Raw genomic sequence first — 21925 nt, 5'->3', positions numbered from 1 at the left:
CCCCAAGACCCACAGAGGATACTGACAAGTAACCAGTGACTTCCTCAAGACCCACAGAGGATACTGCCCAGTAACCAGTGACACCCCCAAGACCAACAGAGGATACTGCCCCGTAACCAGTGACTTCCCCGAGACCCACAGAGGATACTGCCCAGTAACCAGGGACTTCCCTAAGACCCACAGAGGATACTGGCCAGTAACCAGTAACTCCCCTGATACCCACAGAGGATACTGCCCAGTAACCAGTGACTTCCTCAAGACCCAAAGAGGATACTACCCATTAACCAGTGAGTCCCCCAAGGCCCACAGAGGATACTTCCCAGTAACCAGTGAGCCCCCAAAACCCACATTGGACACTGCCCAGTAACCAGAGACTTCCCCACGACCCACAGCAGATACTGCCAAGTAACCAGTGATGCCCCAAGACCCACATTGGACACTGTCCTGTAACCAGTGACTTCCCCAAGACCCACAGAGGAATCTGCCTAGAGCACAGTGACTTCCACGAGACCCACAGAGGATACTGCCCAGTAACCAGAGACTTCCACAAGACCCACAGCAGATACTGCGAAGTAACCAGTGGCTCCCCCAAGACCGACAGAGGATACTGCCTAGTAACCAGTGACTTCCTCAAGACCCACAGAGGATACTGCCTAGTGCACAGTGACTCCCCCAAGACCGACAGAGGATACTGCCCAGTAACCAGTGATGCCCCAAGACCCACATTGGACACTGTCCTGTAACCAGTGACTTCCACAAGACCCACAGAGGATACTGCCCAGTAACCAGAGACTTCCCCAAGACCCACAGCAGATACTGCCCAGTAACCAGTGACTCCCCAAGACCCACAGAAGATACTGCCTAGTAACCAGTGACTTCCCCAAGACCCACAGAGTATGCGGCCCAGTAGCCAGTGACTCCCCCAAGGCACACAGAGGATACTGCCCAGTAACCAGTGACTTCCCCGAGACCCACAGAGGATATTGCCCAGTAACCAGTGACTCCCCCAAGACCCACAGAGTATACTGTCCACCAACCAGTGACTTCCCCAAGACCCACAGAGGATACTGCCCAGTAACCAGTGACTCCCCCTAGACCCGCAGATGATACTGCCCATTAAATAGTGAGTTCCCCAAGACCCACAGAGGATACTGCCCAGTAACCGGTGACTCCCCCAAGACCGACAGAGGATACTGTCCAGTAACCAGTGATGCCCCAAGACCCACATTGGACACTGTCCTGTAACCAGTGACTTCCCCAAGACCCACAGAGGAATCTGCTTAGAGCACTGTGACTTCCACGAGACCCACAGAGGATACTGCCCAGTAACCAGAGACTTCCAAGACCCACAGCAGATACTGCCTAGTAACCAGTAACTCCCCATAGACCCACAGATGATACTGCCCAGTAACCAGAGACTTCCCCAAGACCCACAGCAGATACTGCCCAGTAACCAGTGACTCCCCCAAGTCCGACAGAGGATACTGCCAAGTAACCAGTGACTCCTCAAGACCCACAGAAGATACTGCCTAGTAACCAGTGACTTCCCCAAGACCCACAGAGTATACTGCCCAGTAACCAGTGACTCAACCAAGGCACACAGAGGATACTGCCCAGTAACCAGTGACTTCCCCGAGACCCACAGAGGATATTGCCCAGTAACCAGTGACTCCCCCAAGACCCACTGATTATACTGTCCACCAACCAGTGACTTCCCCGAGACCCACAGAGGATACTGCCCAGTAACCAGTGACTCCCCCTAGACCCACAGATGATACTGCCCAGTAACCAGTGAGTTCCCCAAGACCCACAGCGGATACTGCCCAGTAACCGGTGACTCTCCCAAGACCAACAGAGGATACTGCCCAGTAACCAGTGATGCCCCAAGACCCACATTGGAATCTGCTTAGAACACAGTGACTTCCACGAGACCCACAGAGGATATTGCCCATTAACCAGTGGCTCCCCCAAGCCCGACAGAGGATACTGCCTAGTAACCAGTGACTTCCTCAAGACCCACATAGGATACTGCCCAGTAACCAGAGACATCCCCAAGACCCACAGCGGATACTGCCCAGTAACCAGTGGCTCCCCCAAGACCGACAGAGGATACTGCCTAGTAACCAGTGACTTCCTCAAGACCCTCAGAGGATACTGCCTAGTGCACAGTGACTCCCCCAAGACCCACAGAGGATACTGACAAGTAACCAGTGAGTTCCCCAAGACCCACAGCGGATACTGCCCAGTAACCGGTGACTCCCCCAAGACCGACAGAGGATACTGCCCAGTAACCAGTGATGCCCCAAGACCCACATTGGACACTGTCCTGTAACCAGTGACTTCCCCAAGACCCACAGAGGAATCTGCTTAGAGCACAGTGACTTCCACGAGACCCACAGAGGATACTGCCCAGTAACCAGAGACTTCCCCAAGACCCACAGCAGATACTGCCCAGTAACCAGTGACTCCCCCCAAGTCCGACAGAGGATACTGCCAAGTAACCAGTGACTCCCCAAGACCCACAGAAGATACTGCCTAGTAACCGGTGACTTCCCCAGGACCCACAGAGTATACTGCCCAGTAACCAGTGACTCCCCCAAGGCACACAGAGGATACTGCCCAGTAACCAGTGACTTCCCCGAGACCCACAGAGTATACTGTCCAGCAACCAGTGACTTCCCCAAGACCCACAGAGGATACTGTCCAGTAACCAGTGACTCCCCCTAGACCCACAGATGATACTGTCCAGTAACCAGTGAGTTCCCCAAGACCCACAGCGGATACTGCCCAGTAACCGGTGACTCCCCCAAGACCGACAGAGGATACTGCCCAGTAACCAGTGATGCCCCAAGACCCACATTGGACACTGTCCTGTAACCAGTGACTTCCCCAAGACCCACAGAGGAATCTGCTTAGAGCACAGTGACTTCCCCAAGACCCTCAGCAGATAATGCCCAGTAACCAGTGGCACCCCCTAAACCGACAGAGGATACTGCCTAGTAACCAGTTACTTCCTCCAGACCCACATAGGATACTGCCCAGTAACCAGTGAGCTCCCCATGACTCACAGCGGATACTGCCCAGTAACCCCCCCCCTAGAACCACAGATGATACTGCCTAGTAACTAGTGACTCCCCCAAGTCCGACAGAGGATACTGCCAAATAACCAGTGACTCCCCAAGACCCACAGAAGATACTGCCTAGTTACCAGTGACTTCCCCAAGACCCACAGACTATACTGCCCAGTGCACAGTGACTCCCCCAAGACACACTGAGGACACTGCTCAGTAACCAGTGACTTCCCCAAGGCTCACAGAGGATACTTCCCAGTAACCAGTGACTTCCCCAAGACCCACAGAGGATACTGCCCAGTAACCAGTGACTCCCCAAAGACCAACAGAGGATACTGCCCAGTAACCAGTGAATCCCCCTAGACCAACATAGGATACTGCCCAGTAACAAGTGACTCACCCTAGACCCACAGAGGATACTGCCCAGTAACCAGAGACTTCCCCAAGACCCACAGCAGATACTGCCCAGTAACCAGTGACTCCCCATAGACCCACAGATGATACTGCCCAGTAACCAGAGACTTCCCCAAGACCCACAGCAGATACTGCCCAGTAACCAGTGACTCCCCCAAGTCCGACAGAGGATACTGCCAAGTAACCAGTGACTCCCCAAGACCTACAGAAGATACTGCCTAGTAACCAGTGACTTCCCCAAGACCCACAGAGTATACTGCCCAGTAACCAGTGACTCAACCAAGGCACACAGACGATACTGCCCAGTGACTTCCCCGAGACCCACAGAGGATTTTGCCCAGTAACCAGTGACTCCCCCAAGACCCACAGATTATACTGTCCACCAACCAGTGACTTCCCCGAGACCCACAGAGGATACTGCCCAGTAACCAGTGACTCCCCCTAGACCCACAGATGATACTGCCCAGTAACCAGTGAGTTCCCCAAGACCCACAGCGGATACTGCCCAGTAACCGGTGACTCTCCCAAGACCGACAGAGGATACTGCCCAGTAACCAGTGACTTCCCCAAGACCCACATTGGACACTGTCCTGTAACCAGTGACTTCCCCAAGACCCACAGAGGAATCTGCTTAGAGCACAGTGACTTCCACGAGACCCACAGAGGATACTGCCCAGTAACCAGAGACTTCCCCAAGACCCACAGCAGATACTGCCCAGTAACCAGTGACTTCCCCAGGACCCACAGAGTATACTGCCCAGTAACCAGTGAGCTCCCCATGACTCACAGCGGATACTGCCCAGTAACCCTCCCCTAGACCCACAGATGATACTGCCTAGTAACCAGTGACTCCCCCAAGCCCGACAGAGGATGCTGCCAAATAACCAGTGACTCCCCAAGACCCACAGAAGATACTGCCTAGTTACCAGTGACTTCCCCAAGACCCACAGAGGATACTGCCCAGTAACCAGTGACTCCCCCAAGACCCACAGAGGATACTGCCCAGTAACCAGTGACTCCCCCAAGACCGACAGAGGATACTGCCCAGTAACCAGTGATGCCCCAAGACCCACATTGGACACTGTCCTGTAACCAGTGACTTCCCCAAGACCCACAGAGGAATCTGCTTAGAGCACAGTGACTTCCCCAAGACCCTCAGCAGATAATGCCCAGTAACCAGTGGCACCCCCAAGACCGACAGAGGATACTGCCTAGTAACCAGTTACTTCCTCAAGACCCACATAGGATACTGCCCAGTAACCAGTGAGCTCCCCATGACTCACAGCGGATACTGCCCAGTAACCCCCCGCCTAGACCCACAGATGATACTGCCTAGTAACCAGTGACTCCCCCAAGCCCGACAGAGGATACTGCCATATAACCAGTGACTCCCCAAGACCCACAGAAGATACTGCCTAGTTACCAGTGACTTCCCCGAGACCCACAGAGGATTTTGCCCAATAACCAGTGACTCCCCCAAGACCCACAGATTATACTGTCCACCAACCAGTGACTTCCGAGACCCACAGAGGATACTGCCCAGTAACCAGTGACTCCCCCTAGACCCACAGATGATACTGCCCAGTAACCAGTGAGTTCCCCAAGACCCACAGCGGATACTGCCCAGTAACTGGTGACTCTCCCAAGACCGACAGAGGATACTGCCCAGTAACCAGTGATGCCCCAAGACCCACATTGGACACTGTCCTGTAACCAGTGACTTCCCCAAGACCCACAGAGGAATCTGCTTAGAGCACAGTGACTTCCACGAGACCCACAGAGGATACTGCCCAGTAACCAGAGACTTCCCCAAGACCCACAGCAGATACTGCCCAGTAACCAGTGACTTCCCCAGGACCCACAGAGTATACTGCCCAGTAACCAGTGAGCTCCCCATGACTCACAGCGGATACTGCCCAGTAACCCCCCCCTAGACCCACAGATGATACTGCCTAGTAACCAGTGACTCCCCCAAGCCCGACAGAGGATACTGCCAAATAACCAGTGACTCCCCAAGACCCACAGAAGATACTGCCTAGTTACCAGTGAGTTCCCCATGACCCACAGAGTATACTGCCCAGTGCACAGTGACTCCCCCAAGACCCACAGCGGATACTGCCCAGTAACCGGTGACTCCCCCAAGACCGACAGAGGATACTGCCCAGTAACCAGTGATGCCCCAAGACCCACATTGGACACTGTCCTGTAACCAGTGACTTCCCCAAGACCCACAGAGGAATCTGCTTAGAGCACAGTGACTTCCACGAGACCCACAGAGGATACTGCCCAGTAACCAGAGACTTCCCCAAGACCCACAGCAGATACTGCCCAGTAACCAGTGACTTCCCCAGGACCCACAGAGTATACTGCCCAGTAACCAGTGAGCTCCCCATGACTCACAGCGGATACTGCCCAGTAACCCCCCCCCCCCTAGACCCACAGATGATACTGCCAAATAACCAGTGACTCCCCAAGACCCACAGAAGATACTGCCTAGTTACCAGTGAGTTCCCCAAGACCCACAGAGTATACTGCCCAGTGCACAGTGACTCCCCCAAGACACACTGAGGACACTGCTCAGTAACCAGTGACTTCCCCAAGGCTCACAGAGAATACTTCCCAGTAACCAGTGACTTCCCCAAGACCCACAGAGGATACTGCCCAGTAACCAGTGACTTCCTCAAGACCCACAGAGGATACTGCCCAGTAACCAGTGACTACCCCAAGACCCACAGAGGATACTGCCTAGTGCACAGTGACTCCCCCAAGACCCAAAGAGGATACTGCCCAGTAACCAAGGATCCCCCCAAGATTAACAGAGGATACTGCCCAGTAACTAGTGACTCCCCCAAGACCGACAGAGGATACTGCCTAGTAACCAGTGACTTCCTCAAGACCCACAGAGGATACTGCCTAGTGCACAGTGACTCCCCCAAGACCCACAGAGGATACTGACAAGTAACCAGTGACTTCCTCAAGACCCACAGAGGATACTGCCCAGTAACCAGTGACACCCCCAAGACCAACAGAGGATACTGCCCCGTAACCAGTGACTTCCCCGAGACCCACAGAGGATACTGCCCAGTAACCAGGGACTTCCCTAAGACCCACAGAGGATACTGGCCAGTAACCAGTAACTCCCCTGATACCCACAGAGGATACTGCCCAGTAACCAGTGACTTCCTCAAGACCCAAAGAGGATACTACCCAGTAACCAGTGAGTCCCCCAAGGCCCACAGAGGATACTTCCCAGTAACCAGTGAGCCCCCAAAACCCACATTGGACACTGTCCTGTAACCAGTGACTTCCCCAAGACCCACAGAGGAATCTGCCTAGAGCATGGTGACTTCCACGAGACCCACAGAGGATACTGCCCAGTAACCAGAGACTTCCCCAAGACCCACAGCAGATACTGCCAAGTAACCAGTGATGCCCCAAGACCCACATTGGACACTGTCCTGTAACCAGTGACTTCCCCAAGACCCACAGAGGAATCTGCCTAGAGCACAGTGACTTCCACGAGACCCACAGAGGATACTGCCCAGTAACCAGAGACTTCCACAAGACCCACAGCAGATACTGCCTAGTGCACAGTGACTCCCCCAAGACCGACAGAGGATACTGCCCAGTAACCAGTGATGCCCCAAGACCCACATTGGACACTGTCCTGTAACCAATGACTTCCACAAGACCCACAGAGGATACTGCCCAGTAACCAGAGACTTCCAAGACCCACAGCAGATACTGCCCAGTAACCAGTGACTCCCCAAGACCCACAGAAGATACTGCCTAGTAACCAGTGACTTCCCCAAGACCCACAGAGTATGCGGCCCAGTAACCAGTGACTCCCCCAAGGCACACAGAGGATACTGCCAAATAACCAGTGACTCCCCAAGACCCACAGAAGATACTGCCTAGTTACCAGTGACTTCCCCAAGACCCACAGAGTATACTGCCCAGTGCACAGTGACTCCCCCAAGACACACTGAGGACACTGCTCAGTAACCAGTGACTTCCCCAAGGCTCACAGAGGATACTTCCCAGTAACCAGTGACTTCCCCAAGACCCACAGAGGATACTGCCCAGTAACCAGTGACTTCCTCAAGACCCACAGAGGATACTGCCCAGTAACCAGTGACTCCCCCAAGACCGACAGAGGATACTGCCCAGTAACCAGTGATGCCCCAAGACCCACATTGGACACTGTCCTGTAACCAGTGACTTCCCCAAGACCCACAGAGGAATCTGCTTAGAGCACAGTGACTTCCCCAAGACCCTCAGCAGATAATGCCCAGTAACCAGTGGCACCCCCAAGACCGACAGAGGATACTGCCTAGTAACCAGTTACTTCCTCAAGACCCACATAGGATACTGCCCAGTAACCAGTGAGCTCCCCATGACTCACAGCGGATACTGCCCAGTAACCCCCCGCCTAGACCCACAGATGATACTGCCTAGTAACCAGTGACTCCCCCAAGCCCGACAGAGGATACTGCCAAATAACCAGTGACTCCCCAAGACCCACAGAAGATACTGCCTAGTTACCAGTGACTTCCCCGAGACCCACAGAGGATTTTGCCCAGTAACCAGTGACTCCCCCAAGACCCACAGATTATACTGTCCACCAACCAGTGACTTCCCCGAGACCCACAGAGGATACTGCCCAGTAACCAGTGACTCCCCCTAGACCTACAGATGATACTGCCCACCAACTAGTGACTTCCCCGAGACCCACAGAGGATACTGCCCAGTAACCAGTGACTCCCCCTAGACCCACAGATGATACTGCCCAGTAACCATTGAGTTCCCCAAGACCCACAGCGGATACTGCCCAGTAACCGGTGACTCTCCCAAGACCGACAGAGGATACTGCCCAGTAACCACTGATGCCCCAAGACCCACATTGGAATCTGCTTAGAGCACAGTGACTTCCACGAGACCCACAGAGGATATTGCCCATTAACCAGTGGCTCCCCCAAGACCAACAGAGGATACTGACAAGTAACCAGTGAGTTCCCCAAGACCCACAGCGGATACTGCCCAGTAACCGGTGACTCCCCCAAGACCGACAGAGGATACTGCCCAGTAACCAGTAATGCCCCAAGACCCACATTGGACACTGTCCTGTAACCAGTGACTTCCCCAAGACCCACAGAGGAATCTGCTTAGAGCACAGTGACTTCCACGAGACCCACAGAGGATACTGCCCAGTAACCAGAGACTTCCCCAAGACCCACAGCAGATACTGCCCAGTAACCAGTGACTTCCCCAGGACCCACAGAGTATACTGCCCAGTAACCAGTGAGCTCCCCATGACTCACAGTGGATACTGCCCAGTAACCCCCCCCTAGACCCACAGATGATACTGCCTAGTAACCAGTGACTCCCCCAAGCCCGACAGAGGATACTGTTAAATAACCAGTGACTCCCCAAGACCCACAGAAGATACTGCCTAGTTACCAGTGACTTCCCCAAGACCCACAGAGTATACTGCCCAGTGCACAGTGACTCCCCCAAGACACACTGAGGACACTGCTCAGTAACCAGTGACTTCCCCAAGGCTCACAGAGGATACTTCCCAGTAACCAGTGACTTCCCCAAGACCCACAGAGGATACTGCCCAGTAACCAGTGACTTCCTCAAGACCCACAGAGGATACTGCCCAGTAACCAGTGACTACCCCAAGACCGACAGAGGATACTGCCCAGTAACCAGTGATGCCCCAAGACCCACATTGGACACTGTCCTGTAACCAGTGACTTCCCCAAGACCCACAGAGGAATCTGCTTAGAGCACAGTGACTTCCCCAAGACCCTCAGCAGATAATGCCCAGTAACCAGTGGCACCCCCAAGACCGACAGAGGATACTGCCTAGTAACCAGTTACTTCCTCAAGACCCACATAGGATACTGCCCAGTAACCAGTGAGCTCCCCATGACTCACAGCGGATACTGCCCAGTAACCCCCCGCCTAGACCCACAGATGATACTGCCTAGTAACCAGTGACTCCCCCAAGCCCGACAGAGGATACTGCCAAATAACCAGTGACTCCCCAAGACCCACAGAAGATACTGCCTAGTTACCAGTGACTTCCCCGAGACCCACAGAGGATTTTGCCCAGTAACCAGTGACTCCCCCAAGACCCACAGATTATACTGTCCACCAACCAGTGACTTCCCCGAGACCCACAGAGGATACTGCCCAGTAACCAGTGACTCCCCCTAGACCCACAGATGATACTGCCCAGTAACCAGTGAGTTCCCCAAGACCCACAGAGGAATCTGCTTAGAGCACAGTGACTTCCACGAGACCCACAGAGGATACTGCCCAGTAACCAGAGACTTCCCCAAGACCCACAGCAGATACTGCCCAGTAACCAGTGACTTCCCCAGGACCCACAGAGTATACTGCCCAGTAACCAGTGAGCTCCCCATGACTCACAGCGGATACTGCCCAGTAACCCCCCCCTAGACCCACAGATGATACTGCCTAGTAACCAGTGACTCCCCCAAGCCCGACAGAGGATACTGCCAAATAACCAGTGACTCCCCAAGACCCACAGAAGATACTGCCTAGTTACCAGTGAGTTCCCCAAGACCCACAGAGTATACTGCCCAGTGCACAGTGACTCCCCAAGACCCACAGCGGATACTGCCCAGTAACCGGTGACTCCCCCAAGACCGACAGAGGATACTGCCCAGTAACCAGTGATGCCCCAAGACCCACATTGGACACTGTCCTGTAACCAGTGACTTCCCCAAGACCCACAGAGGAATCTGCTTAGAGCACAGTGACTTCCACGAGACCCACAGAGGATACTGCCCAGTAACCAGAGACTTCCCCAAGACCCACAGCAGATACTGCCCAGTAACCAGTGACTTCCCCAGGACCCACAGAGTATACTGCCCAGTAACCAGTGAGCTCCCCATGACTCACAGCGGATACTGCCCAGTAACCCCCCCCTAGACCCACAGATGATACTGCCTAGTAACCAGTGACTCCCCCAAGCCCGACAGAGGATACTGCCAAATAACCAGTGACTCCCCAAGACCCACAGAAGATACTGCCTAGTTACCAGTGACTTCCCCAAGACCCACAGAGTATACTGCCCAGTGCACAGTGACTCCCCCAAGACACACTGAGGACACTGCTCAGTAACCAGTGACTTCCCCAAGGCTCACAGAGGATACTTCCCAGTAACCATTGACTTCCCCAAGACCCACAGAGGATACTGCCCAGTAACCAGTGACTTCCTCAAGACCCACAGAGGATACTGCCCAGTAACCAGTGACTACCCCAAGACCCACAGAGGATACTGCCTAGTGCACAGTGACTCCCCCAAGACCCACAGAGGATACTGCCCAGTAACCAATGATCCCCCAAAGATTAACAGAGGGTACTGCCCAGTAACTAGTGACTCCCCAAAGACCGACAGAGGATACTGCCTAGTAACCAGTGACTTCCTCAAGACCCACAGAGGATACTGCCTAGTGCACAGTGACTCCCCCAAGACCCACAGAGGATACTGCCCAGTAACCAGTGACACCCCCAAGACCAACAGAGGATACTGCCCCGTAACCAGTGACTCCCCCAAGACCCACAGATGATACTGCCTAGTGCACAGTGACTTCCCCGAGACCCACAGAGGATACTGCCCAGTAACCAGGGACTTCCCTAAGACCCACAGAGGATACTGGCCAGTAACCAGTAACTCCCCTGATACCCACAGAGGATACTGCCCAGTAACCAGTGACTTCCTCAAGACCCAAAGAGGATACTACCCAGTAACCAGTGAGTCCCCTAAGGCCCACAGAGGGTACTTCCCAGTAACCAGTGAGCCCCCAAAACCCACATTGGACACTGTCCTGTAACCAGTGACTTCCCCAAGACCCACAGAGGAATCTGCCTAGAGCACGGTGACTTCCACGAGACCCACAGAGGATACTGCCCAGTAACCAGAGACTTCCCCAAGACCCACAGCAGATACTGCCAAGTAACCAGTGATGCCCCAAGACCCACATTGGACACTGTCCTGTAACCAGTGACTTCCCCAAGACCGACAGAGGAATCTGCCTAGAGCACAGTGACTTCCACGAGACCCACAGAGGATACTGCCCAGTAACCAGAGACTTCCCCAAGACCCACAGCAGATACTGCCAAGTAACCAGTGGCTCCCCCAAGACCGACAGAGGATACTGCCTAGTAACCATTGACTTCCTCAAGACCCACAGAGGATACTGCCTAGTGCACAGTGACTCCCCCAAGACCCACAGAGGATACTGACAAGTAACCAGTGACTTCCCCAAGACCCACAGAGGATACTGCCCAGTAACCAGTGACACCGCCAAGACCCACATAGCATACTGCCCCGTAACCAGTGACTCCCCCAAGACCCACAGATGATACTGCCTAGTGCACAGTGACTCCCCCAAGACCCATAGAGGATACTGCCCAGTAACCAGTGAGTTCCCCAAGACCCACAGCGGATACTGTCCAGTAACCAGTGACTCCCCCAAGACCAACAGAGGATTTTGCCCAGTAACCAGTGACTCCCCCTAGACCAACAGAGGATACTGCCCAGTAAGCAGTGACCAGTGACTCCCCCTAGACCCACAGCTGATACTGCCCAGTAACCAGTGAGTTCCCAAAGACCCACAGCAGATACTGCCCAGTAACCAGTGACTCCCCCAAGACCAACAGAGGATACTGCCCAGTAACCAATGAATCCCCCTAGACCAACAGAGGATACTGCCCAGTAACCAGTGACTCCCCCTAGACCCACATATGATACTGCCCAGTAACCAGTGAGTTCCCCAAGACCCACAGCAGATACTGCCCAGTAACCAGTGACTCCCCCAAGACCAACAGAGGATACTGCCCAGTAACCAGTGAATCCCCTTAGACCAACAGAGGATACTGCCCAGTAACCAGTGAATCCCCCTAGACCAACATAGGATACTGCCCAGTAACCAGTGACTCCCCCGAGACCCACAGATGATACTGCCCAGTAACCAGTGAGTTCCCCAAGACCCACAGCAGACACTGCCCAGTAACCAGTGACTCCCCCAAGACCAACAGAGGATACTGCCCAGTAACCAGTGAATCCCCTTAGACCAACAGAGGATACTGCCCAGTAACCAGTGAATCCCCCTAGACCAACAGAGGATACTGCCCAGTAACCAGTGACTCCACCTAGACCCACAGATGATACTGCCTAGTAACCAGTGACTCTCCCAAGGCTCAATGAGGATACTGCCCAGTAACCAGTGACTTCCCCAAGACCCACAGAGGATACTGCCCAGTAACCAGAGACTTCCCCAAGACCCACAGCAGATACTGCCAAGTACCCAATGGCTCCCCCAAGACCGACAGAGGATACTGCCTAGTAACCAGTGACTCCCCCAAGTCCGACAGAGGATACTGCCAAGTAACCAGTGACTCCCCAAGACCCACAGAGGATACTGCCTAGTGCACAGTGACTCCTCCAAGACCCACAGAGGATACTGACAAGTAACCAGTGACTTCCCCAAGACCCACAGAGGACACAGCCCAGTAACCAGGGACACCCCCAAGACCCACAGAGGATACTGCCCCGCAACTAGTGACTCCCCCAAGACACACAGATGATACTGCCTAGTGCACAGTGACTCCCCCAAGACCCACAGAGGATACTGCCCCGTAACCAGTGAGTTCCCCAAGACCCACAGGGGATACTGTCCAGTAACCAGTGACTCCCCCAAGACCAACAGAGGATAGTGCCCAGTAACCAGTGACTCCCCCTAGACCAACAGAGGATACTGCCCAGTAACAAGTGACTCCCCCTAGACCCACAGCTGATACTGCCCAGTAACCAGTGAGTTCCCCAAGACCCACATCGGATGCCGCCCAGTAACCAGTGACTCCTCCAAGACCAACAGAGGATACTGCCCTGTAACCAGTGACTCCCCCTAGACCCACAGATGATACTGCCCAGTAACCAGTGACTCCCCCAAGGCTCAATGAGGATACTTCCCAGTAACCAGTGACTTCCCCAAGACCCACAGAGGATACTGCTCAGTAACCAGTGAGTTCCCCAAGACCCACAGCGGATACTGCCCAGTAACCAGTGACTCCCCCAAGACCAACACAGGATACTGCCCAGTAACCAGTGACTCCCCCTAGACCAACAGAGGATACTGCCCAGTAACCAGTGACTCCCCCTAGACCCACAGATGATACTGCCCAGTAACCAGTGAGTTCCCCAAGACCCACAACCAGTAACCAGTGACTCCCCCAAGACCGACAGAGGATACTGCCAAGTAACCAGTGACTCCAAGACCAACAGAGGATACTGCCCAGTAACCAGTGACTCCCCCTAGACCCACAGATGATACTGCCCAGTAACCAGTGAGTTCCCCAAGACCCACAACCAGTAACCAGTGACTCCCCCAAGACCGACAGAGGATACTGCCAAGTAACCAGTGACTCCAAGACCCACAGAAGATACTGCCTAGTAACTAGTGACTTCCCCAAGACCCACAGAGAATACTGCCTAGTGCACAGTGACTCCCCCAAGACCCACAGAGGATACTGCCCAGTAACCAATAACCCCCCAAGACCCACAGAGGATACTGCCCAGTAGCCAGTGACTTCCCCAAGACCAACAGAGGATACTGCCCAGTAACCAGTGACTCCCCCTAGACCCACAGATGATACTGCTCAGTAACCAGTGAGTTCCCCAAGACCCACAACCAGTAACCAGTGACTCCCCCAAGACCGACAGAGGATACTGCCAAGTAACCAGTGACTCCAAGACCCACAGAAGATACTGCCTAGTAACTAGTGACTTCCCCAAGACCCACAGAGTATACTGCCTAGTGCACAGTGACTCCCCCAAGACACACAGAGGATAATGCCCAGTAACCAGTGACCCCCCAAGACCCACAGAGCATACTGCCCAGTAGCCAGTGACTTCCCCAAGACCCACAGAGGATACTGCCCAGTAACCAGTGACTCCCCCGAGACCCACAGAGGATACTGCCTAGTAACCTGTGACTTCCCCGACATCCACAGAGAATACTGCCCAGTGACTTCCCCAAGACCCAAAGAGGATACTGCCCAGTAACCAGTGACATCCCCAAGACCCACAGAGGATACTGCCCAGTAACCAGTGACTTCCCCAAGACCCACAGAGGATACTTCCCAGTAACCAGTGACTTCCCTAAGACCCACAGAGGATACTTGCCAGTAACCAGTAACTCCCCTGATACCCACAGAGGATACTGCCCAGTAACCAGTGACTTCCTCAAGACCCACAGAGGATACTACCCAGTAACCAGTGACTCCCCCAAGGCCCACAGAGGATACTTCCCAGAAACCAGTGAGCCCCCAATACCCACAGAGGATACAGCCCAGTAACCAGTGACTTCCCCAAGACCTACAGAGGATACTGCCCAGTGACTACGCCAAGGCCCACAGAGGATACTGCCTAGTGCACAGTGACTTCCCCGAGACCCACAGAGGATACTTGCCAGTAATCAGTCACTCCCACAAGACCCACAGAGGATACTTCCCAGTAACCAGTGAGCCCCCAAAACCCACAGAGGGTACAGCCCAGTAACCAGTGACTTTCCCAAGAACCACAGAGGATACTGCCCAGTAACCAGTGACACCCCCAAGACCCACAGAGGATACTGCCCAGTAATCAGTGACTTCCCCAAGACCCACAGAGGATACTGCCCAGTAACCAGTGACACCCCCAAGACCCACAGAGGATACTGCCCAGTAATCAGTGACTTCCCCAAGAAAGACAGAGGATACTGCCTAGTGCCTTCCCCGAGACCCCCAGAGGATACTGCCCAGTAACCAGTGATGCTCCGAGACCCACAGAGGGTACTGCCCAGTAACCAGTGATTCCCCCAAGACCCACAGAGTATACTGTCCAGAAACCAGTGACTTCTCCGAGACCCACAGAAGATACTGCCCACTAACCAGTGACTCCCCCCAAGACCCACAGAGGATCCTGCCCAGTAACCAGTGACACCCCAAGACCCCCTGAGGATACTGCCCAGTAACCAGTGACTCCCCCAAGACCCACAGAGTATACTGTCCAGTAACCAGTGACTTCCCCGAGACCCACAGAGGATACTGCCCAGTAATCAGTGACTTCCCCAAGAACCACAGAGGATACTGCCTAGTGCCTTCCCCGAGACCCACAGAGGTTACTGCCCAGTAACCAGTGATTCCCCCAAGACCCACAGAGGATACTGCCCAGTAACCAGTGATGCTCCGAGACCCACAGATGGTACTGCCCAGTAACCAGTGATTCCCCCAAGACCCACAGAGTATACTGTCCAGAAACCAGTGACTTCTCCGAGACCCACAGAGGATACTGCCCACTAACCAGTGACTCCCCCCAAGACCCACAGAGGATCCTGCCCAGTAACCAGTGACACCCCAAGACCCCCTGAGGATACTGCCCAGTAACCAGTGACTCCCCCAAGACCCACAGAGTATACCGTCCAGTAACCAGTGACTTCCCCGAGACCCACAGAGGATACTGCCCAGTAATCAGTGACTTCCCCAAGAACCACAGAGGATACTGCCTAGTGCCTTCCCCGAGACCCACAGAGGTTACTGCCCAGTAACCAGTGATTCCCCCAAGACCCACAGAGGATACTGCCCAGTAACCAGTGATGCCCCGAGACCCACAGAGGGTACTGCCCAGTAACCAGTGATTCTCCCAAGACCCACAGAGTATACTGTCCAGGAACCAGTGACTTCTCCGAGACCCACAGAGGATACTGCCCAGTAACCAGTGACTCCCCCCAAGACCCACAGAGGATCCTGCCCAGTAACCAATGACGCCCCAAGACCACCTGAGGATACTGCCCAGTAACCAGTGACTCCCCCAAGACCCACAGAGTATACTGTCCAGTAACCAGTGACTTCCCCGAGACCCACAGAGGATACTGCCCAGTAACCAGTGACTTCCACAAGACCCACAGAGGATACTGCCCAGTAACCAGTGACACCCCAAAAGCCACAGAGGATACAGCCCAGTAACCAGTGACTCCCCCAAGACCCACAGAGGATACTGCCCAGTAACCAGTGACTCCCCCAAGACCCACTGATGATACTGCCCAGTAACCAGTGACGCCCCAAGACCCCCTGAGGATACTGCCCAGTAACCAGTGACTTCCCCAAGACCCACAGCGGATACTGACCAGTAACCAGTGGCTCCCCCAAGGCCCACAGAGTATACTACCTAGTGCACAGTGACTCCCCCAAGACCCACAGAGGACACTGCCCCGAGGATACTGCCTAGTAACCAGTGACTCTCCCAAGACCAACAGAGGATACTGCCCAATAACCAGTGACTCCCCCAAGGCCCACAGAGGATACTTCCCAGTAACCAGTGACCCCACAAAACCCACAGAGGATACTGCCCAGTAACCAGTGAACCCCCCCAAGACCCACAGAGGATACTGCCACGAGGAAACTGCCCAGAAACCAGTGACTTCCCCGAGACCCACAGAGGATACTGTCCAGTAAACAGTGACTTCCTCAAGACCCACAGAGGATACTGCCCAGTAACCAGTGACCCCCCAAAACCCACAGAGGATACTGCCCATTAACCAGTATCCCCCCCCCAAGACCCACAGAGGATACTGCCCAGTAACCAGTGACTCCCCAAGACCCAGAGAGGATATTGTGTAGTAACCACTGACTGTCCCAGAGCCCACACTGGATACTGCCCAGCAACATCTGAATGACCCAGGACCCACACACAATACTGTCCAGTATCCACTGGCAGCACCAGGCCCTACGCAGGATACCTAGTAATTCATGGATCTCTCAGCGGCCTTCGACTGTGTGAACAGAAGAAGGCTGTGGGAGATCCTGAGTGCCATGGGCGTGGATCCTGGATTGATCCACGCCCTGCGTATGCTTCATCAAAACACCACGGCACGGGTCAGGTACACAAACGAGGGCGACGTCACTGAGGAATTTCAGTGTAAGGGCGGGGTGAGACAAGGATGTATCCTGGCACCCTTCCTATTTACGCTTTATATCAATGGGCTAGACAAGGCGCTCGGAGCCCTGGAGGCAGATTGCCCCAGCATAGGGAAGAGAGGAATACCCGTCCTCCTTTACGCAGATGATGCGGTCCTCCTGGCGCGCACTGGCAGGAGCCTGCAGGCCCTTATTGGGGGATTTGTCAGCTTTATGGCAGACCTCGATTTAGTCCCTAACCTCACAAAATCTTTCATTATGGAAGTAGGAAAAACCCCACACAAGAATTGTGTTTTCACCATAGGCACACACAAACTGGAGAAGGTGAAACATTTTAACTACTTGGGTATGGTTTTTGACAAAGACTTAAATTTTAAACCCCTTGTAAGTCATAAATGTACCCAACAACTTGGTGCTGAGGGGTCAATTATGAATTATGCACGCAGACTGGGTCGCTGGTCACCCAACGAATTTGTACATTTATATAGTCTTGTCTGCTGCGCCAAAACCCTGTACGGAAGTGAGGTGTGGGGTTTTACAAATGGGAGAAAAATTCAGATTGAGGAAGATAAGTTCTTGAGGAGACTTTTGCAAGTCCCTCAAAGCATCCCCTCTTTCATAGTCCACGAAGAGCTGGGTATCCCCTATATTAGCGATAGGGCATGCCTCAAACCTATCATCTGTTGGATTAAAATCTGGATAAACCCTGAGGCAAGCCTTAGCAGACAAATTTTGGAGGACTGTCTGAAGGGGGACAAGGGGCTGCAAATACCCTGTCTCAAATACGTAAAGGGTTAGAGTTTAACCCGAAATGCATTGGGATCTAATCGTTGTAATTGTTGAATGTTATTTTCTACTGTGAATTGAAACACAGAATCTTTATTGAACGTATTGTGGTGATAACAATACCCATTAAGCTTGTTTTTCAATACAAAAAACGACTAAATTGAACATGTTTGTTGTCTTTCATATTTTATTATCAGTATCTAGCTTCACTGTAAATTTCTCGCAAAGTTTGTATATGTTTTGGTTCACTTTGTTGAGACCCGCGGGTCCGAGCTGTGATTCACGTAGGCTCTGATCACTCCAGAACCTCTCCTACTCATTGTTACTGATAGGGACGTTGACTCACATCCCTTCACGTGAAAGCACGCTAAAAATACACTAAAGATTTTTGTTACATAAGGAATATAAGTACACACAAATAGGTGTGCAGGCCCACTCAACCATACATCAAATACGTAAAGGACACGCTGACTAGTTTGGGCCATGCTAATCTTTTTGATGACCCCTCCATAATCGGAACGAGAGACAAAGAGGCCATAAAGGCAGACTTCTCACTATATGTAGCTAACGTTAGAGAGGAAAGGGAAGGGCGGAAACCTACTGTAAGAGAACACCAGCTTACAAAAAATTGTGCGGGGATGGAATTCTATCTGTCCAATATACATAACAGACATGACAGATTCCTGATAACAAGATTCAGATTAAACCTCCTGCACCACATTTTATCAGTTCCAGCTGGTTACACGAGTGATATTAGCAAAAAAGGGTGTTGCGGCTGCGATCAACGATCTCCGCAAGACACCATCCACTTTGTTCTCATATGTCCATTTTACGACCTTCCCAGAAAGCGTTTTCTAAAAAACATCTTGAAACGCGCGGGAATTAGACAGGCTAAAGTGGCCCTCTTGTTTCTCAAACTCTCTGCTGACCCATTTGTATTATTTAGCACTGTGCACTTTTTGCGACTGGCAGTTAGATTAAGAAATACCAGAGGAGAGGATTAACTACTAGGACTGCTACCTTGTTTTTATGATTATAAAGTATCCTCTCTGCCATAGACAATCATTAATAGGCACAAGAAGGCTGCCGACAAATGAACCTTAGCACTTAATTGTCCTGCTTTTTATGATCTCGCATTTTGGGATTTTATGTATTGATGATTTTAGGGTATTATGTAAATTTGATTGTGTTTTTTAACAAAAGTATGTTGACTTGATGATGTGCATCTTTTATGGTTATTTGTAAATATCCGAATAAAGATATTTGATTTGATTTGATTTGATACCTAGTAATCACTGACAGCCCCAGGACCCACAGGGAATACTGACCAGTAACCAGTGATTCCCCATAACCTACAATATGCACTGCCCGGGAGCCACAGTCTGTCCCAGGGACCAATAAAAATGAGGATCAGAGAGTGAGAAGTTGGACTATAGAAGTACAGAGTGTGAGATGCAGAGAGTGGAGAGTGTGAGATGCAGAGAGTGCAGGGTGTGATTTGAGAGAGTAAGATAAAAAGATGTAGAGAGAGCTAAGGCAGTGCAGAGGTGTGAGATGCAGAGAGTGCAGAGGTGTGAGATGCAGAGAGTGCAGAGAGTGAGATGACAATGAGATGAAGAGATGCAGAGAACTATGGCCGTGCAGAGGTGTGATGCAGGGAGTGCAGAGTGTGAGATGCAGAGAGTGCAGAGAGTAAGATGCAGAGAGTGCACAGAGTGAGATGAGAGAGATTAAGATGCAGAGAGTGAGATGAGTGAGAGTAAGATGCAGAGAGTGCAGAGAGTGAGATGAGTGAGAGTAAGATGCAGAGAGCACAGAGTGAGATAAGTGAGAGCAAGATGCAGAGAGAGCACAGAGTGAGATGATTGAAAGTAAGATGCAGAGAGTACACAGAGTGAGATGAGTGAGAGTAAGATGCAGAGAGTGCACAGAGTGAGGTGAGAGTAAGATGCAGAGAGAGCACAGAGTGAGATGAGTGAGAGTAAGATGCAGAGAGTGCACAGAGTGAGGTGAGAGTAAGATGCAGAGAGCACAGAGTGAGATGATTGAGAGTAAGATGCAGAGAGTGCACAGAGTGAGGTGAGTGAGAGTAAGATGCAGAGAGCACAGAGTGAGATGAGTGAGAGTAAGATGCAGAGAGTGAGATGAGTGAGAGTAAGATGCAGAGAGTGCAGAGAGTGAGATGAGTGAGAGTAAGATTCAGAGAGAGCACAGAGTGAGATGAGTGAGAGTAATATGCAAAGAGTGAGATGAGTGAGAGTAAGATGCAGAGAGAGCACAGAGTGAGATGAGAGAGAGTAAGATGCAGAGAGTGCACAGAGTGAGATATGTGAGAGTAAGATGCAGAGAGCACAGAGTGAGATGAGTGAGATGCAGAGAGAGCACAGAGTGAGATGAGTGAGAGTAAGATGCAGAGAGTGCAGAGTGAGATGCGTGAGAGTAAGATGCAGAGAGAGCACAGAGTGAGATGAGTGAGAGTAAGATGCAGAGAGTGCAGAGTGAGATGAGTGAGAGTAAGATGCAGAGAGAGCACAGAGTGAGATGAGAGTAAGATGTAAAGAGTGCACAGAGTGAGGTGAGAGAGTAAGATGCAGAGTGCACAGAGAGAGATGTGTGAGAGTAAGATGCAGACAGCACAGAGTGAAATGCGTGAGATGCAGAGAGAGCACAGAGTGAGATGAGAGAGAGTAAGATGCAGAGAGCGAGTTGCAGTGAGTGCTGGTACTCAGGTGCAGAGAGGGAGAGATGTCATGGCTATAACATGATGGCAACCCATGGAAACTTCTCCAGGACCCCAGTAGAGGAGACTGCCCCAGGGTGGGCAGAGCAGGCCCAAGGAGCACTCACCGTCATTCCGTTCGGCCAGGGAGGGCAGGGGGGCACCATCTTTGTACCACGTGATGGTCGGAGCAGGGTTCCCATTCCTGCTGGTACAGGTGGCGATCTGCAAACAGAAAACAAGTTAGAGTCACACAGTGATGCCCTGTGTAGGGGGGGGGGTCGCAGGGGTAACAGTAGTCTAGCTACACTCCTGCCCGCCCGCACCCTGAAATACATTGCTTTCAGGAGGCCGGAACGAGACAAATATTTAAATACAAACAACTCAGGAGGGTATACCCCCAGTCCCTAGTGTGGGAGACAGTCAGCTCTGAGGGAGGGATACCCCCAAACTGGGACCCAGCAGCTTTTGAGGACGGGCGGAGATAGTTTGAGGCTCTGCGTGTGTGGTGGGGGGGGGGGGGGGGTGGAGGGGCGCTTCTTCTCTTTGCTCCTTCAAGGAATCTTTTGAAGACTGAAAACAGGTCTACCCACATGTCCCCTCGCGGAGGCTACTGTAGAGACAGATGGACATTCAGCGAAGCACAGGTAGGCAGGCAGTGACTGTGGTGTCCTGTGTTCTACTGTCACAGATGGACATTCAGCGAAGCACAGGTAGGCAGGCAGGCAGTGGCTGTGGCGTCCTGTGTTCTACTGTCACGGATGGACATTCAGCGAAGCACAGGTAGGCAGGCAGTGACTGTGGCGTCCTGTGTTCTACTGTAGCTACAGATGGACATTTAGCGAAGCACAGGTAGGCAGGCAGTGACTGTGGTGTCCTGTGTTCTACTGTCACAGATGGACATTCAGCGAAGCACAGGTAGGCAGGCAGTGACTGTGGC

At 52.6% G+C, this 21925-nt stretch overlaps 1 protein-coding gene across 3 annotated transcripts in view; it reads right to left on the bottom strand.

Moving 5' to 3' along the window:
- Positions 1–21925, bottom strand: part of BCAM (basal cell adhesion molecule (Lutheran blood group)) — a 444431-nt gene that overhangs the window by 155650 nt on the left and 266856 nt on the right. For all 3 annotated transcript variants that reach the window (XM_085615482.1, XM_085615483.1, XM_085615484.1), the window contains exon 5: positions 21114–21210. In XM_085615482.1, coding sequence (XP_085471608.1) covers positions 21114–21210 — 97 coding nt within the window. The remainder of the gene's footprint in view (positions 1–21113; positions 21211–21925) is intronic.

Source organism: Triturus cristatus, chromosome 7 (assembly GCF_964204655.1).
Source record: "Triturus cristatus chromosome 7, aTriCri1.1, whole genome shotgun sequence".
Taxonomy (NCBI): Eukaryota; Metazoa; Chordata; class Amphibia; order Caudata; family Salamandridae; genus Triturus; species Triturus cristatus.
Note: the sequence above shows the minus strand (reverse complement) of the source record. Positions and strands in the feature narration are given on the sequence as shown.